General features: G+C 42.5%; 2 protein-coding genes across 3 annotated transcripts in view; both read right to left on the bottom strand.

The window, feature by feature from the left end:
- Nucleotides 1-19,146, bottom strand: part of LOC104927518 (sialic acid-binding Ig-like lectin 12) — a 311,739-nt gene that overhangs the window by 182,218 nt on the left and 110,375 nt on the right. The gene's annotated exons all lie outside the window — the stretch shown is intronic.
- Nucleotides 2,590-18,733, bottom strand: slc22a17 (solute carrier family 22 member 17). The gene is made up of 10 exons (XM_019273128.2): nucleotides 18,151-18,733; nucleotides 16,015-16,578; nucleotides 11,148-11,251; nucleotides 9,897-10,051; nucleotides 8,872-9,037; nucleotides 8,190-8,314; nucleotides 6,896-7,001; nucleotides 6,468-6,691; nucleotides 5,200-5,311; nucleotides 2,590-4,807 (listed from the first exon to the last, which is right to left on the bottom strand). The coding sequence occupies exons 2-10, from the start codon at nucleotides 16,486-16,488 to the stop codon at nucleotides 4,531-4,533; spliced, it is 1,743 nt and encodes a 580-aa protein (XP_019128673.2). The 5' UTR covers nucleotides 16,489-16,578; nucleotides 18,151-18,733; the 3' UTR covers nucleotides 2,590-4,530.

The following is a 19,146-nucleotide window of genomic DNA, read 5'->3' as shown; positions in this document are numbered from 1 at the left end:
CTCACTTTAGTCTATTTTCTTAACTTTGCTGTTCCAGACTTTAGATAAATTTGATTAGAGGTCACTTTATCAATCCTTTTGTGACATAAAACAAAAATTCTTGTTCAGTTTATCTGGAAAGCTCGATGACAAGAACATCTATCCAATAAATTAGGTGACAACCAGCAGCTGGTGAGTTTAGCTTTGTGTAAAAACTGGAAATAGGGACAGCTATCTTGATTTTGTCCAATGGTAGCTAAATGTGAGCCCTATACTGTCAATGCTACCAACACCTAAAATCAGCTCATTAAAAACAACAGTGTGTCTTGTTCCTTTACACTGTACAAACCAACATGGTGGCCATTTTTATATGTAGCATATCATTGTTAGAATGGTATCAACCTTCTCATTTAACTTTTTGATTTTTGATTATTCTTCAGTTCCAAGTCAAAATCCTAACAGATTTCCACAGTTCAGGCTAGAAAAACAAACTAAAGCCTCTGACAGTTTTTGGTAATTGAACTAATTGTCTAATCAAGGTTGCATAGCTAATGATGCTCTATCCCTTATGATGTTTAAGTATATTGTGCTTACATCGTGTTAAATTACATGAAAATTATTAACTAATATGTACAAAACAAGAGGGTGAACAGGGGCCCATATCTTATTTTCCTCTCAGCCCCTTTTAATGGGTCAATCCAATTCTGGCTCTTTGTGAATCCTGAGACTCTCCCTGGTCATCAGGACCTCTGAAGAGCTCAGCCCAACATAATTTAAGTCCATTTTTTAATTCATGTAGTTTAGGTCAAATCTACAGTATTTGTTAAATATCACACACAATGGTCCACATCAGTTCCTGACCCAAAAAATTAATAACTTAACTGAATTGATAAATGTATTAAAAGTTCAATAATAGTCATGAAGAAATGCTCTGCAGTGACCTGTCTTACAGCACTGGACATAAACACAGAAACTGAACATGAAGCATATTGTGTGCAATATATGAAGTTTTGTTGTTTTTATATTGTCTTGTCCTGTTGTTTACAGTTATGAACTTGATGCACAGTGCGTGTTGATCCTGTCCAGAAGTGTTGAGTGGACTGTAGCTGTTGCCATCCTTCACTTTGACAATGAGGCGTAACCCGACTCGTCTTTTTTACTGTCCGTTGTCTCCTTCCTTTTGTCCTTGAGAACAAAGATAACTTGCTGACATTCACAACTATGTACCTTGGTTTGATTTAAATGGACAGCTTGAGAGGAACATTTGGAACTGTGGGTTAAATAGCAACACATGTCCTGCCCATATACTGCGTGTGTGATCACTGCTATGGTGTTTACTGCAATACAGATATACATTTATAGTTCTAATGTGGCTAACATTTCTCATTCATTCTGCCTAAAGGTTGTAAGGTGTGATTTTATTCATTATTAATTTATTGTGTGTGTATTTTATTCAGTTTTGTTTATAAAAGAAGCCAGTGGTTAGGTTGTAACCCACTATGAACTTAAAGACTCATTCTCAGCTGTTCAGTCATCTTCACCTACTCCATTTCACATTTTTTTCTCCGTCTCTCTCTCCCTACGTCTACCTTCATATTGAAACACCAGGAGCAGTCTGAAAAACTCTCTGTGTCTGAAGGTAAGAAGTGTCTCATGTTTTAATAGTTTTCTGAATTTACCTGCAGTGCTGCTTGTTGTGTCGTGTTTATGTGCGTCAGATGCTCTCAGGAGGGAAGGTGTGTTATTTGTGCACTGTTTGAAGAACATCATGTTCCTAATTATGTTAAGATATGTTACCTCCTAAAGGTTACAACAGTACTTTTTGTTCACTGGCATTGTGGTCTCTGTATTAACTGAGTACTTAACATAACAGACCTGACTCATGTAGACAGTGGTGGAAGAAGTACTCCTTTACTAAAGTAAAAGTATTAATGCTACAGTCCTGCAATCAGTAGATGCATCAAAATATACTTAAAGAACCCAATATGCAGAATAGCCCAAAGAAGATAAATCTATAATAATGAATAATTATAATTATTATATGTATTATGTACATAACTTTAATCTTACAGCTTATAAAGGCTTGTAAAACTCAAAATGACTGCACTGTTGGGTTTATTGCATGAACCTGGTTTATTATAAATTTGAATTGGCTTTGTTAATAGTGAATGCATAAACCTGGCCACTGTGTAGTGGAAGCACGTTGAGTATACTATTAAATAAACCTTATTACTTGCTTCACGTTAAGTTTATTAGTTAATTTATATTAAAACAATGTAATTCAAATGAATGGAGGCCTGCATTTCTTCAGTGTAAGGTAGCTATGAATTTAACCAAAGGAATCAATGAAGTCTTGTCTTTATCCATAACAATATCATATTTTTTAATATTTATATTATATTTTTTATATTATTATATTTTTTATTAATCCGCAAAGTAACCAAAGCTGTCATATGTAGTAGAGTAGAAGTTAGTTAGTTATACTTGGTTACTTTCCACTACTGCATGTAAATAAACGTAGCTGCTGTTTCAGAGGTAACATCTGACTTAAAATAAATCCTCATTTATAACTAATGGCCGCAGCAGTTCGCATGGTTCATACTGTAACAACTCTTTAAAAAATGCCCGTGTCTGTTTTATTTAACCAGTTTTATTTGACATTAAATCAAGCTATAGAGTTAACGGCATCACACTCATTGAACAGATCATCAGTGTTGTCAGACATAATACTACTCGAGTCAAGTTAATCATTGTGATAATAATAATCATCATCAGTGTATAAGTGCAACATACAGAGAAAAGAACTACCAAAGGCTGATGGAGGAAGAAGCCACCAGCGTCAAAGGTGAGTGTCCTTCTTAATTTCTTTAATGACTCGTCAACATCAGAGTCCAAATTAAACAACTCCCGTCTCCTCTTTACGTTACGCACCAATGACCATTTGAGAATAAGAATTACTCGAGCACATACGCTTTTCAAGCACTGAAGCCGACATGCTTTGGTAATTCTCTTACGATTTCAAATTGCAACATGGAAACACCCAACACACTCAAAGAAAATTTATCCTTGGTGCGTATTTGAGGAGTCGGAGGTTCATTTGGAGCTCTGGGGCCCTCTTCAGCACCCATTCAAACCTCATGGGGCCTAATCATCGGGCCCTTTTTCCAGCATCAATACACATTCAGGCAAAATAACAGATGACCTCTTCACGTCCACATTTAAGTCCTGACAACAACAAAAAAATTATACAGTATGTGCCTGGTTATATAACTTCTACTGTAGTTTGTTCGTACCCGTCTATTCTCTTACAGCTGAAACTGGTCATCTAGAGAGGTATTGAGTAACTATAAGCTTCTGAGGAAATACAGAAAAAACAAGCCCTTCAGTGCTTCCAAACATGCAGGAATGTTGTGACAGTTAACAGCTTCACTGTTATTTGATCAGAGACATCAGAAAATGGAAAGTTTATTCCATGCCAAACCAATTTAACAATATTTAGCTTCATATTTAAAAATACTAGGCCTCTGGATAATTTACTGATTATGCTTAATAACAACATAAATAAGACATAAATATTGCTGGCTCCAGGCCAGATTCAGTAACCGGATTTAGACAGTTTGAACATGAACGCCTTTCTGTTTGAGGGCCTCTTTTTGTGTTGTCTTTAGCCTCTGATCCCAGTATTGACAGTAGATGATTTATGTTCATAAAACTGTCCCTTAAATTTGAAGACATCTTCAAAAAGAATGTTTCAAAGTGCTCTGCACCGCTTCTCCACTGCATAGCGTACTGTACTCTACAGTTTCCAGCCATAGGGTCTGCTTTAACAAAACTCAGATGCCCCAAGAAGTTAAAGAAACTAATCAAGTATTTACAAGGCATTTAACACCCACAACTCCATCAAGTCTTACAATGTTATGTCCCAAAACTGTGGCGATCCCTGTTTGGACTGCCAGATGGGAAGAGTTTTACCACAAGTGTCATGGGGGAAGTATACAAAACTGATTTTGCAAACCTCCGAGCACTTATTGTGTTGTTGTACACAGCAAACACGACAAAAAAAAAAAAAAAAAAGGTCTACGCAGGTTAAGACAATGCTAGGAATAATAAAGATTACTCTGCGACGCCACATCTGGTCTGGCGTGTCAGTAGTAAGCAGCTAACATCTCTACGACAGACACACTGGAGGGCCGCGTGCAGCAGTGTATGCTGGTGTGTCACGTGGTGGGGGATGACCCGCCGTCTGGTCAGGAAGAGATGGAAGATGAAGACTTCCCTACGTGTGTGTGTGTGTGTGTGAACGTTGTGTGTCAGATATGCACACGCATCTGAATGGCAGGAAACAGAATGATAGAGAAAAAAATGCCAACTCAACCCAACCGCCTGCGTTTGGAATGACTAGAGGATGATATGTTACGAAGCTTGGAGAGTGTCAGTTCTCTATATTGCTCTGTCTTTCTCCTCCTCTGCATGGACATGATAGATGTAAATGTTCTGGCTGCAAAGTGAATGATCTGAGCACAGACCAGCCCACTTATTTCAAAGGGTCCCTTAGGTCTCTGGGTTGGGCGTGGCCAGCAGCGGCACATTGTCCCTCCTCCTCCTGCCCAGCGGGGGGCGTCTGTACTGCTCCCCGTCAGCCAGCGTCTGGGGAAGTGGCTTCCTCTTGCTCTCGGGCAGCAGCAGGATGGACAGCACGGCCAGCAGGGCCAGAGAGGAGTAGACCACGTGGTGCAGGAAGTAACCGTAGTGGTTCCTCAGGTCCATGAGTGGGGAGCTGAGGCGGCCCACACAGCCCAGGGCAAGCACTATGCCCACACCACTGCCCCTGTGGTACAACACAAGTTCAGATATGACATTTATGTGTGCGTATTTCTTTAAACAGAGCCAAAAAATTCCCCCCTCAGATCGATGCTTTTTATTCCTTCATTTGCAAAAGAAAAGTTTGTGAGTGAGTTTAGAGTGATGCCAGTTAATGAGGATTTTTTTTTTTTGGTATCAGAAAACTTCCCCTCATTACTAATAGATATCAATGGAAATGTCCTCTCTCCTGCATCACAAGTTACTGAATTTTTCATGTTCTGATTCATTTTGGCACGCTGAGCAGCCTCTTTCTGACAGGAGAAACTATTAATAATTCCAATTTTAGTAGATTTTTGATGGAACTAAATCAGAGGGGAAAGACTGCTTTAACTATTTCAGTTTGTGTTGGTGCGTTACCTGATGATGGTGGGCATGATCTCTGCAGTGAACAGGATGCAGAGGGAGGCGGTGGCCTGGGAGGAGAAGAGACCCAGCACTGAGAAAACTGTGATGGCCGTCTCACTGAGATCTAAAAAGGGAGGAGGAACAAACATCAGTAATTATGAATTACCTTGATGGTTTTCTTTTTCTGATGATATATAAATGATGCCCTGTCATTTTAAACTGATTTCCAATTCACAAATAAACATTGCCAGACTTCTTTCATTAAAACAAATAGTTTGACGTGGGATTTTATGAGATACTAGACGAGAGTTGGCAACCCCCCAGTCTGGAGAAGCGGACAGGAGGAGTTGTTGCCTTCATCACTGAGTTTGTTTATGTCATTGTGTGACTTAGGCGTTTTAATATGTTGGTTGTTGCTGATTAAAGAAGTGGTGGACCAGTCACTCCAGTGTTATAGGAGGTAAAATTACGTCTTTTGTTGATGAAGTCTGGTGGCTTTGGAGAGAACAACTGCTTCAGTAGCAATAGTGGTAAAAATATTCTAAATATAGCAAACATTTAAAAGCACAGTGGTACATTGCTTAACTTCCTTGCTGGTATTCCTGTATGCTTCTCCAAACTGGGGGCGTGCCGTCCGACGTCTACACCGACTATGGACGAGAACCTCATATAACCCCACTATACAACTCGAACTATCCCATTATTTAACAAAAGACACAGAGTGCAGACAGTGGCCTCTAAGTGGAGGTCAGTGCTACTGCCCCCTAAGCCTTTGATGCATGATTAAAGCACAGCACCTGACACAGCTTTGACTTTGCTGCCACTGCAGTGTCCTACATAAACTGAGTGTCATACTCTCATTCAACCACATGGGGGAGACTGAGACTGAGGGAACATTGAGTGGAAAGTGGAAAGACAAAAGACACCCAGGACGTACTTTTCCATGCACAGAGCTGACTGGTTGGCTTTTCATAATGCATATAGCCCCCACATGAAGTCAGGGGTGTATATATGATCTAATGTGACCACAAATCTCAGCTTAATGTCAAACAAACTAACTTTTACCTTCATTCCAGTCGGGATTTGACAAAGCCAGGCCTCTAATCTCAATACAAGCCTCACATAATGGTTCTCCAACAACAGGAGGTGATTTATGGAGGTGAAAGGAGGGGGGGTGGGGGCTGTGTCCACCTTGTTGGCAGAGACTATTAATAGCTTTCTTTATCTGACTCTATTATTTGAGAAAACAAATATCCTGCTGCCAGCTAAAGCCCGCTTACACTCCATGAGTCCCAGGAGGATCAAAGAGGCGAGCCCCGTCATCGTCATGGAGAGGAGCAGAATGCCACGGCGACCGCACCTGTCTACAGTCGCCCAGAGCAACAGCCAGGCGCCACCCCCTGCACACACAGACAGCAGGTACGTCCAATAGAAGCTCGGGGCTGTGCCTCTGACGTCACCTCGGAAAGAGCTATAACAGTGACTAATGCCGTGAGAGATGAATCTGAGGGAAGAAGGACATAAAAACAAAGCGTAAGCAGTCGTGTGTTTCTAAATAGAAAGGTGGAAGACCATATTAAGAATCCTGATGAAATATGAGACAGCAGCAAGCGAGCAGCTCTGTACATAAAGTGCTACGCAAACGGAAAGCACTGACTCAAAGCTGCAGCGTTGCTAAATGAGCATCAAGGAAAGTGGCGTGACTTACGAGGTGAAGCCGAGCACACACATGTTCTTCCAGATGTTCCTGCTGTGGAAGAGCTCGGGGAAGGACAGGTGGGGGCGTGAAGAGGGTGCGGGCTCTGAATCCAGCTCTGCAGAAAGCAAACAAGGACAGAAACAGGCTCTCTGTTTAAATCACAGTTCAGCAGCACGTGACCTGACCTGGTTTCTCTTTTAATCAAAAGCTCAGTCATTTCTCTTTCTTTTAATCTGAGGAGAGACAGGAGGACAAAGTCAAATCGATGCTGCTACAGTTCCTCTGGGTCAAAGAGAGGCTGTTTATAAGACACTATACTGTCACTGTAACAGGCTTAAATAGATTCTGCAAGAACACGGTGTTCACCTCCAGATTTAGAGGCATATATACAATTAATAATAGAGTTGTAAGCACATAACACACCTGTACACTGTAACACCTCCAGTGAAATATCCCTAACTGCTGAATTTTTATTCAATGTATTAATTAAATTGGTACGCAGTATACAACTGGATAACTTATGATGAAGGTCGTGAGATGCTGCTGAAAGTTCTGTGGGAAATCTAGTAAGTGGACATTGAGCTAAATTGATTTTTTTTGTCCATTTATAATTTCAAGGTCAAGAATATTTTATTTGTCATACATTTATTTATTTATTTTTTCATGCAGTATTTATTTTCTTGTCTTTTTGTAGAGAAGTTTGTGCTACATGCTTTGTATAAAAGGTGCTATATAAATAAAGTTTATTACATAATCATTATTTATCATCTACGATTGGTGTTGGCCGCTTAAATCCCAAATAATCCTCTTTGATTTTCTCTTATTGGAGTCACGCTATGAGAAAAGGTCATGTTGATTCTTTGTCTGTGGATGACATTTTGGCAAACAAATGAATATTTACATCTTTGTTCATGCATAACCCATCTAGCTTATAAAACATGAAATATTTACTTTTGTGACAGTTTGTGACAAAGAGAAGGGAAGTAAAGCAAACACATTTACATAGAAACTGGTGCAGAGCCCAGTGAATATCCAGCTCAGACTGTAGCTGCAGGTCATTATGCTCTAATATGATTTCCTTTTTATGCAGGAAACACGTGTCTTTAATAAATCATGAATTCAAACGGAGCATCATTACCTGCTCTTGGTATTGGTGTGTGATAGGTACTCGTGTTTTGAAATGCACTGCAATAAATAAACCTGAACTGAACGTCCATTCAACCCAGCAGAGATAAAAAGTAAATAAATAAACGTGAGCAGCTCTAGCTCTGAGAATCAAAACCTGTCGTGTGTGCACACACACCTGTAAAGCTCTCGTCGTCCCTCACATCTCTGTTGGAGTTTCTTCTCTCACTGAAGGAGTTCATGTCTGCAGATCTCTCTGACAGGAGGAGCCAGCGAGGAGACTCTGGAAAAACCCCAGGAATGCTGCAGGAGAGCAAAGACAAAAGTCCGCTCTTTGATCTTTGCCGACCTTTATCCATTAAGATTATACTGCTGTGACCCAGATTTGCTCTTTCAGCGTGGAAAATAACCAATGTGGGTCACAAAGAAGTAGAATTCCTTATTTTTAATCCAGCCTTTCTTCCGTTCTTATTAAAAACCTGTGATTCATTGCCAGTAATCATCTGTTAATCTCTGTTAATTTGCTTTTGAACTTGCAATGGAGGCTTATCTTGTAACAGAAGTCATAAAGGGGCTGAGGACCTTAAACAAAGTACCCCTGATGCATACTGACATGAGCTAAAAGGCTCAGTGGGATGAGGCCATTGAGATCAATATGATCCAACAAAGCTTTCAGCAGTCAGTTGGCATCAGGACACTTTATCAGAATACTGTCAGGCTCCTTCATTCTCTTGTCCCTGCAGTTTCTCAGAAAAATAAATCACATGTCAGAGTTGACAAATATCTGAAAAATGTCCTTGAAAATAGAAACAAAACACTAAAAAAAGAAACATAAGAAGCTGGACAACACACTCATGTACCCGTAACTGAGGAAGAGTGTTAACGGGGCAGCGCCGGCTCCCAACAGGCCCCTCCAGGACTGGCAGCCCAGTGCAATGGCCAGCAGCAGCAGCTCTCCGGCTACAGTCATCAGCCCGGCCAGCATGGTCCCCACCAGCCTCAGAGATGGTTCACACAGCTCCAGACCTGACAGACAAACACAGCAAATCCATCGTGAATAACTCTAAACCAAAAACTAAGGACCGACAAACAACTTGTCTCCATCTTAATTCTAAGCTCCTGCAATATTTCAATTATTACTTTTTAGTATTTTGTAATTATATAATAATTGAACAGCCGAAAAAAATAGATACTTTAGGGTACAGTACTTTTGTATTTTCAAAATACTTTGTCCAAGATTCATAAAATATTAATAACAAGACGAGGTCGAAACCTAGTGTGTGACTGGGGCGTGTATGAAACGCTAGAAGGCTTTTAATTTGAAAGGAGGACTTTTTCCATTTGAAATGGATACGGAGGATGGAGAGCTGAATCAGAGACCCTTGGAGGACACCAGAAGCTGCTTTCTCCGGAGCTGTACCCACTGATCAAGCTCTTTTTTTTTTTCTTTATTTAACACAACCCTCCCCTCTTCAGTACTGTGACTGTTCTCATTTTCAGGAATAATATTCCATCTGTACATGAGGCAGTGAACACCAGAAATATTGAAGTTGTTGTGTCTCAGCGACAATGGCTTTGAATTGGACACGAAGCAGACATACCATTTTGTTTAGATACAGTAGCATTCAATCGACCTTCTTCCAAAAATCTAAATATGTGAATTTTAATTTGATCTTTTCTGGCAACAGTAGTTTGTATTTTTTGTATTATTTTGTAACAAGATATATTTTGATGCATCTTTTTGTTTAGTGCAAATGTTGGCATGCCAACAAGCCAGTCTAAGATGTTGAACATGGTAAACTTTACACTTGATTAATGACAGCTTCACTGTGAGCATGTTAGCTAGACAGAGCTGATAGCATGTCTGTGAACTCTAAATACTCACGAGTGATGTACAGAGTGAGGTAGACTCCCGCACTAGCTGCCGCCAGACAGAAACGCATGACGATGAAGATGGAGGGGTACGGAGAGACACACACCAGCACCCCGAACACCACCGACAGAGTCAGCGAGGTCAGCAGAGTCTTGGACCTGCCCAGCCTGCAGGGAAACAGAGATCAAACCAAGACAAGTTAAACATTATTTCCAAAGATATTAACTAATATATTATCAAACTTTAACAGAAGAAATGCATCTTTAAGGAAACTCAAATCTGGAGCACAAACTGATTACTAAATGTGATGATGAGCCAATTTTCAGCTGCTTGCGTGTGCAGCAGTTTTGTTTCCAACCTGCGGATTAGCACTGTTCCCTTCTCTCCTTTGCACACTCCCCAGGCGGCAGCATTAATTCACTAGCCTTAACAAACAGATGCCATGCTCAATTGGTCAGCAAATTAATGAAGGCTGTTAGCTGATTAAATCGGCATTATCTCCCTCGCATCTCCCCCAAAACTACAGCTCCCCCTCTGTGATTTTCAATCAGACGACACGGCAGACGCAGGCTGGATCTATTGTGTCAATTATGTGAGGTGCTTGGGGTGTGCCCAATGCAGACTGTCGAGCATGAGGTCCTGAGATCCAGCTGAATAAAGCTCGCAGATGTTAAAAGACTTAGATTCTCTAACATGAACGTGTATGCCGTGCAATGCTTGTGTCTACAAAGCATTTCTTGCACAACAGCACTTCTTTCTGTGATGGAAGGCGCTATGAAATGACATTTGGCCCGCTTGATATTAAATCTCCCTTTCTTTCGGCTGGAGGCCACCATCTGCTGACTTATAGAGGAAGCACCAGCAGCAGGCATATTAAATCTATAGCTAACTTCATGTGAACATTAACGTCCAGGCCACGTTTTGTGTCTGAGCGTTGTGTCTGTGTATGTGTGTGTAGAGGGTTGTGAGGTAGTGAAACTGCAAAGTAAGGGCTGCAGAATGAAGAACAAAGTGATTTAACAGCACAGATGCCTGCAGACAGGAGGACTGAGTCGTATTGGAACATGTTAACTGTGTGTGTGTGTGTTTCCTGTAGAACACAGAGACAAGAAAATAAACTTTTCAAACTGGCACAGTAACAGAACTTTTTTTTCTGCACTCGACTGTCTCAACCACTTCTGCTGTCTGCCAATACACACGATAAGAGGTACTGGGTGTGTGTGTGTGTGTGTGTGTGTGTGTGTGTGTGTGTGTGTATATTACCTGTCAGCAGCATAGCCAAGGCCGAGACAGCCAGTCAGGATGCCCAGAATGAAACACACCTCCTCCACAGGGACCAACCAGTACTGACCGCACACCAGATCCCACTGGACAACAACAAGGACAGGGTTTGGTCTATTAGTCATTATTTGGGAGCTGTTTTTAACGTTTAATTAATAATCCAACCAACCAAACTCTAGACAGTAACTTCTCCACATTACTGCCAACAAAAACGACAAGGTCGGGCTGAAAAAAGTGGAAAACTCGCATTGTAATTTAGACCTGGCTGTTGAGACTTTTTTTTCAGATGTATGTTCTGAAGACGACAAAAAAAAGAGACGAGCGGACGCTCTCTGCTAACAAGAGTGTGAAATATGTCGCCTCCTCCTCAGCATGTTTTCAAGCCCTGAGCCAAAATGTCTAACTCAGCTTACTGAGCATTCACATCGATTGTTAGCTTGACTTACTCATGAAGGAACATGCTTTGAGCAAATGACTTTATTTCATTAATTAAGACGTTTCTTTATTTATTAAGAGTTTTATTTATAATGCATGTTTAAACATACACTACAGTGCACATACAATTTCTGGTTCTTCTATGATGTAACAACACGTGTGCTTTGACTGTTTTGTGGCCTCCCTCTGTGGATGATTTCTGCTGATGGATAAATAATTATGTGTCCCAGGTGTAACCGGACCTGAATTACAAAAGGGAGATCACAGGCTGTGAGAGAATGACACGGCCAGCCTCCAGGAATCTTTAGACTCATAGCACAACACTTTTGTTGTGTATGTTGTTGCGATAATCAGAAGAAAGCATTGTCACTGTTAATATTTGTAGTACTGCATCCACATGGAAAGTCAACAAACTAAAAAAAAAAAAAAAAAAAAAACAACAACAGCTCTCAGATCTGAGTTTTAATCACATTAAGCCGACCCACTGATTTGCATTAACAGCTGAGCTCTGCTAATGTCGCTGTCTGCTGGCCCGCTGAAAGCAAAATGACTTTAATGATCTAGAGAGGGAGAGAGTGAGAGCAGAGGGCCGGTGATAAAAAGGCCTTGAATAATTGGAGCCCGTGCGCAGAAACATAAAAAGCCTGTCACATAATATCAGCTGTCCTGTTGCTGAGCCACAGAGCCATGACAGTGCACACTAGTCGGGTAAAGGGCAACGTAGCAAGCCATAGTGCTCATTTGGGTGGAATGCTTTAGATGCTGAACAGGAGGAAGGAAAATGCACACAAACCAGTTTGTGAACTGGTTTTGAGAATGAGGCTCAGGCACTAATCAGGTATGTGCCTTTAGGGGAGGACTGAAACCTGCAACCATCTTTTATGTTTCTGACTCCACTGAGAGACGGAGAATCTGGTGTAGCTCAATGACAACACTGAGGGTTTGTCACATTATCGTCACGCTGCCCAGCCCTAATGACGTCAGGAAGGAAAAGTAACTCAGTCTGTGCGTTAGCTCACCGATCCACAGCAGAGAGATGTTAAGAGGAGTTTGCCTCTAATGAATTGACACAGTATTGATCAGTGGCAGAGTAGCTGATCGGAAGCCTTCCTGCTTCCTGCTCCCCAGACTGCCAGCTCAGCAAAGCAAAGCAGCACTGGAGTGACACCGTCACGTCAGCAAAAAAAATACTTTCTGAGCTAGATCCAACTTAAGAGTCCTGTATGTCAGACTCCTCGTCACTCTCAGTGCGTGAAGTGAGAATGACTGTGGGCACACTACGTGCTGTTCTTGGCAGTATTTATGTATCCTCGACTCGCTGCAGTGCTGTGGGTGGATTACCAGCGAACTGCCCTAATACCACGGACTGGAGGGCTGGGTGTGGTTCCCACATCAGTAGGCACAGAAATGAAAAAAGACACAGAGGCCACAGAGCGTCCAGTCTAAGTGGAAAACTGTGAGCAGCAGGTTAGGCTCTGTTTTAGACATTAACAAGAGAAATTCAGTGCTTATACTAAGAAATCCAGCTCTGAAAGGATCATGCGAGTTAAACTGTCGGGCCCATCACAAGCAGTGTACAAAGTGACACATTAATGCTCCAACGCGGCAGCATTTATCACATTCCATGAACATGACAGAGCCAGGAGCTACTTACCTATACTCAGCAGCCACTTTATTAGGTGTACCTGTTCAACTGTTCGTTAACACAATTATCTAATCAGCCAATCATCAGTAACTCGTGTGTGTTTAGGCTACAGTCATGCATACACAAAATCAACACTGGCAAGTGTTCGTGATATTCTATGTGAGTTCATTGATGATGAACTTTGACCGCAGCCTCGAGCGATAGTAAGTGTGTGTGTGTGTGTGTGTGTGTGTGTGTGTGTGTGTGTGTGTGTGTGTGTGTTGTTGTTGATCCTTAAAACAGACTACAAACACTCACCTGCATTTACTTGTGTGACCATGACCCTAGCCATGTAGATGTAGGCATCAATACAATCTGCTGAAGTTCAAAGCATCAGAATGTGATGGAAGGGTTTAAGTGGCTTTGAACGTGGCACAGTTGTTGTGCCAGACAGGCTGGTTTGAGCATTTCACAAACTGCTGATCTACTGGGATTTTATTCTTTTTTTTAATTCTTCTATTTGATTTTCACACACAACCATCTCTAGGGTTTACAGAGGATGGTCTGCAAAAGAGAACACATCAAGTGAGCGGCGGTTCCCTGTGGGGAAATGCCTTGTTGATGGCAGAGGTCAGAGGAAAATAGCTTGACTGGTTCGAGCTGACAGAAAGTCAACAGTAACACAAATAACCACTTGTTACTACAGAGACATGCAGGGGAGCGACTATGAACACCCAACGTGTCGAATCTTGAAGCAGATGGGGTACAGCAGCATAGGACCACACCGGGTGCCACTCCTGCCAGCTAAGAAACAGGAAACTGAGGCTTTATTGGCTCACCAAAATCAGACAATGCGACATTCAGATGGTAGGGTCAGAAAACAACACGAAAACATGGATCCATCCTGTCCTGTATCAACGCTTCAGGCTGGTGGTTTCTTGACACATTTCATGTCCCATCAACTGAGGCTTGCTTTAATGCCACAGACTATCTGTGTGCTGTAGCTGATGTCCATCCCTTTATAACCACAGTATAGCCATCTTTAATGGCTCCAGCAATATCATGCGCCAAGTCACAAATCATCTCAGACTGGTTTCTACACTGTACTCCAAAGACTTCCGCAGTCACCAGATCGCAATCCAATAGAAAACCCCTGGGACATGGTGATACAGGAGACTCGCATGCACGTGCAGCCGACAAATCTGCAGCGACTGATGACGCGATCGTGTCAACGTTTCATAGGAAAGTTTCCAACAGCTTGTTGAATCAATCCCTCAAAGCATTAAGGAAGTTCTGAAGGCAAAGGAATATCCAGCACGGTACTAGCCAGGCACACTGGATGAAGTGGTGTGAGTGTGAAAGTTATTGAGGTTCCCCACGAGCAAGACATTAAAAAAAAAAAAGGGACTATTTGTATGTTTGTGCAAATTGCTGCAATATTTCTAGGATATTTTGTATCTTAGTGTCATTTTAATAATCTATCTGTATCTCCATGTTGTCTGTTTGTGAGCACGGACTGTTCTTCCTTGGTGACATATTTCAGAAGACAACATTTCAGACATGTCTCAGGTATCTCTGGAATCTCAGTTTCTCGTGATCCTTTCAGCTTGGCACAGTGACGTGGGTAAAACATCTCTGAATGAGTCACCGAACATTTTCCAACCTGGCTCACACACACACCCTCTCCTTGTGGTTGAATAGCAATCTAAAAAACAACTGTTTTCATCAGTATTGATGCAGAAGGCTCAAGAGATGGTGTGTTCTACTGGTGCCTACATTACCCAGAATGCAACTTGGCAACTGACTGGTTAAACATTCGAGTGTATGCTAGTGACAGCTAGCAGCCTGTGGCCTCAGGCAGAGATGAGGAGTGGCCACAGAGGTCTGGTGAACTCATTTCTTTCAAGCAGCCAGGTTTTTGTTTTTTCATTTTCACATTTGTAGTCTTGTAGTCTCAACCAGGCTCGGGGCAATTCATCAGACGTTGCGCAGCTCCCACTGGAGACACAAAAGGCTTTACACAACTACTTCAAATACGCAGTAGTGCTTCACAAAACCTGTAAACAGACTTTGATGTATAAAGTGGGTGCAGTTCAATTTCTGACCGGGTTCATATGCATCAAGGATGGTGGAATAGAAGTCTGACAATGCTCGGACACTTCAACAGAAGTGAAAACACATTTCTTCTAGATCTATTTAATTAAAGATGTTTGAACTACAACCAGACACAGACAGAGAGTCGGTGAGTGCAGGGGAGGCGCTGGACTCAAAACTAAAACAGAGCTTTGTTTGTTTTTTTCATGTAATCATGTGTAACTCTAAGTGGTCCTGTGGTTTAGCTGTGGTGTGCATGGAACAACAGCATCACACTGGAGGTTTGTGTCGGAAAATAGTATCTAGGATCCCCTAAATCTCTGACGTTGGGAGTTTTCTTGAAAGCAGCAACAATGAAGAGTTTTCACAACAACTCTTGTCGCCACACAACCATAACAAAACTTAAAAACAACAATTAAAGGCCAAACCAGGAGGATCTGAGGCTCTACAAGACTTTTTGTCTGTCTCATAGGTACAAATGTGTGCAGCTGTATTTAAGTTTAGCAGGGCTGGCAAAAAAAAATGAAGGCTTGCATGCTCAGCAAGACCCTCCAGTGGATAAATACAGGATATAAAAAGAAACAAACTTTTCAGCATTTTAAGACCCTGAATCCATACATAAACAACAAAAAAAAGCCCAAACAATGAGAAAACCAAAATTAGACAGCTTTAGGAAATCCCACGCCGGATCTTTACCTCTGTTACGATGTTGTTCCTCAGTCCTTCCGTCACATTGTAGTCCCAGCCGGCCTCGCAGTCCACCACAGCTGACGTGCTGCTGTTGACAAACTGCTTACACTGGGACAGGCCCCCGCTGTCCCCGGGCCTTCCCCCCTTCTCCCAGGGCAGAGAGGCGTTCAGCACCTCAGGCGAGGGCAATGGCCCCGGCAGGTGGCAGTGGTGGGGCGGAGAGAGGGTGATGAGGGGGTCTGAAGAAAGCAGGAAGGCCAGGAAGAGGTTGGGCAGGATGGTGAGAGCGATCAGCACCCTCTGCTTCTTCCTGCCCAGAGCCAGCACCATCACCTCCCCCGTGGGAGGCAGCGAAGGCGGGGCAGGTAAGGAAGAGGAGGAAGGGGCCGGAGAGGAGGGAACAGGGGAAGAGGGGAGGGACGGAGGGGGAGCGGGGCACGGGGAAGGGGAGACCAGCGGGGGAGAGTCCGGGGATGTCATCTTTCAGGGCGGGGGGTTAAAAGAGGAGGTTGGGGGAGGCTGATCGTGATGGTTGGTCCACAGGCAGAGGGGAGGAGACGCGGGAACGCTCTGTGAAAGAACGAGGAGAGTCACAGCATTATATCATAGAGGACTGACGTAACGTTTGCACACGTCACAGGAGGAAAACACGGCTGGGTTTGGTGTTTAATAACAAAAGATGGCTGAATTCCATTTAGCTGCTTCAGCTTCCTGGTTTTGAGCCTGCTACACTGAGAATTAATGTGAATTTGAACATCACATCTTGTGAGTTGTACATGCTCCTGTGTGTGGTTATAGCCTGCTGCACCACATGTTGCACGTCATTTGAAGAACAATGTGAAAGTTCACAGTAACGTAACATTTTGTCCAGGGGACACACATTTCACAGCGAGAAGACACCTTTTTTTAGATCTGTCCTGAAAGCCCTACTGAACTAAAGCACGCTGTGCCGTACAGGAGCAGATTATTTACATATCACATCAACCTAACTCTGTCCGCACATACCAAACTGGAACAGAAGAGTCCTGTTGAAGTGCGGCAACTCTCAGAGTAAATTTAGTCCGAGGATTTATGACATAATACCTGTACACTTCACGTGTATGGATAGAAAATGTGTCCCAATTCAGACTAGGGCTGGAAAGATTCAGATCAACAGAAAAATTTGATTAATTTCAAGTAAATAATGAAACAATTGCTGGTTTTAGCCACTTAAATGTGAGAACCGTCTGCTTAAATGAGCCTGAGCTGGTTGTATTTGAGTTTTGGAATGTTGAAGATCAATCATATTGAGTTTAAGGAAACTGTGATGGACATTTTTCACTTTTTTTTGACATTTTACAGACCAAAAATTATTTTAAAATATTACACAAAGCTTTATTAGGTTTTGTCATTAGGTCCCAAATTCACCAAGTGTGTCAGCAGCCTGTATGGGTACATTGTTGTACAAATTGTATAAATAACAGGAAACTCTTTCAGTGAATGCAGGCACTTTTAATCCTCATGTGGGTTAAAAACAAACAAACAAACAAATAACCTGATATAAAAACAGTAACATGATGTTTTTTTTCCACAGTCCTTTCTTCTCTGTGCTACAGGCTGTGTTCCCAGCTGAGGGCAGGAATGTGAACAGCCTGTGCTCTCCTCAGCAGCCTCCTCTGTCGGTGCACATGGTGCTCCTCTAGCAGCCAGTGCTGCTGTCTGCCTGCTGCTGTGTTTTCCTTGCACAGGGCCAGGAAGTCTCGCAAAAAAAAAAAAAAAAAAAGGAATCCCACAGGGTTACATAAGAGCTTGTACCCGAGAGAGGGGGGGGGGGGGGAAAAAAAAAAAAAAAGGAAACCCAAAGGGCTACATAAGAGCTTGTACACGAGAGAGAGAGGGGTGGTAAAAAAAAAAAAAAGAGGGGTGGGAAAGGGACGTGGAGGGAATGTAACACAGAGGTCTGAGTGCACACAGTGAAATAAAGAGAGCAGCAGTGTGAGGGGAATAAAATGATAATATGAGGAGGGAGGAGGGAGGAGGGGGTGAAGCAGCTGGGCCGGGCTGACAAGACTCACACCTGCCCCGGCTGACTGCTCAAACACAGAGCCGCTGTCACGCCGTGTGCCCGGCTCTAAACCCGCATGTATATACTGTGTTACTTACCCGCTTTAAAAATGTTGTTAAATGTGAGTCCTACTGCCCGTTGTCAAACATCCAAAACATTGCGTGGAGACAGAGTAGGAGAGTAGTTTCACCGCATTCACCGTATCTCCTCTGCGCCTCGATGCCAGTCTGCTTTGTCTGCTGTGTGAGAAGACATGTCTGTCCCCGGACCAAGTGTTGTACTGCTGCTGCCTGTGTGACACAAGCAAGGACACTGGACCCGTGTTAGTCCCGAGCACAGCAGCTATAACCCTCCGCCACTTTGAGATGATGCCCGCCGGGGATGCTTACAGACTCCCTCTCTCTCTCTCTCTCTCTCTCTCCTACCGTCTCTGGTTTTTAACGTTATCGTTTAGTCCAAGTTTCTGCCTGCCGACATTACACAGAATAATTAAATAAGACATGTGTGTGTCCGACATTATCCTGAAAGGGAAACGCGTCGTCAGTCGGCCGGTCGCGGACAAAGAGCGGGTGGAAAACTGCATTCAGAGGAGCCTGTTTATAGGGGCGAGCTGCTCCACCGGCGGCGGCACACTTCGGGAAAAGTCGGCAAAGATCGTCAGAGCGACGTCCCCTAGTCTCGCTGCGGTCAGAGATCGTGTATGAGGAGGCGATACATCACTCTGTCACGCAACAGTCAGGATTAAATACAGCTTTTTATACAAGGAATATCCCTTAGTATTAAGGCCTATAGTGGCAAACATAGTACAAGAAAATAAAAATATATAAAGTTCTGCACCATATGGAGAAAAGAGGGAAAAATCATAATAAAATCAGATGGCTGAGAGGAATGTTCTTTATATTTGATTGGTCTTTCATGTAAAATGGTTATTCTCATTCTCAACCAATTCAACTTTCAACCAGACTGTTGCAACTGAAATGGCAGATAAAGACAAATACACTGTTGCCCACAAAGTTGTGGTTTAATTTTCACCATGTTTGGAAGAGATTGATCAATAAAGTTCTGTGAAGACACACTTTATCTATCAAGAATAA

The sequence above is a fragment of the Larimichthys crocea genome, chromosome XXIII (assembly GCF_000972845.2).
Source record: "Larimichthys crocea isolate SSNF chromosome XXIII, L_crocea_2.0, whole genome shotgun sequence".
NCBI classification, from domain to species: domain Eukaryota; kingdom Metazoa; phylum Chordata; class Actinopteri; family Sciaenidae; genus Larimichthys; species Larimichthys crocea.
This window is presented reverse-complemented; position numbering and strand designations above follow the sequence as displayed.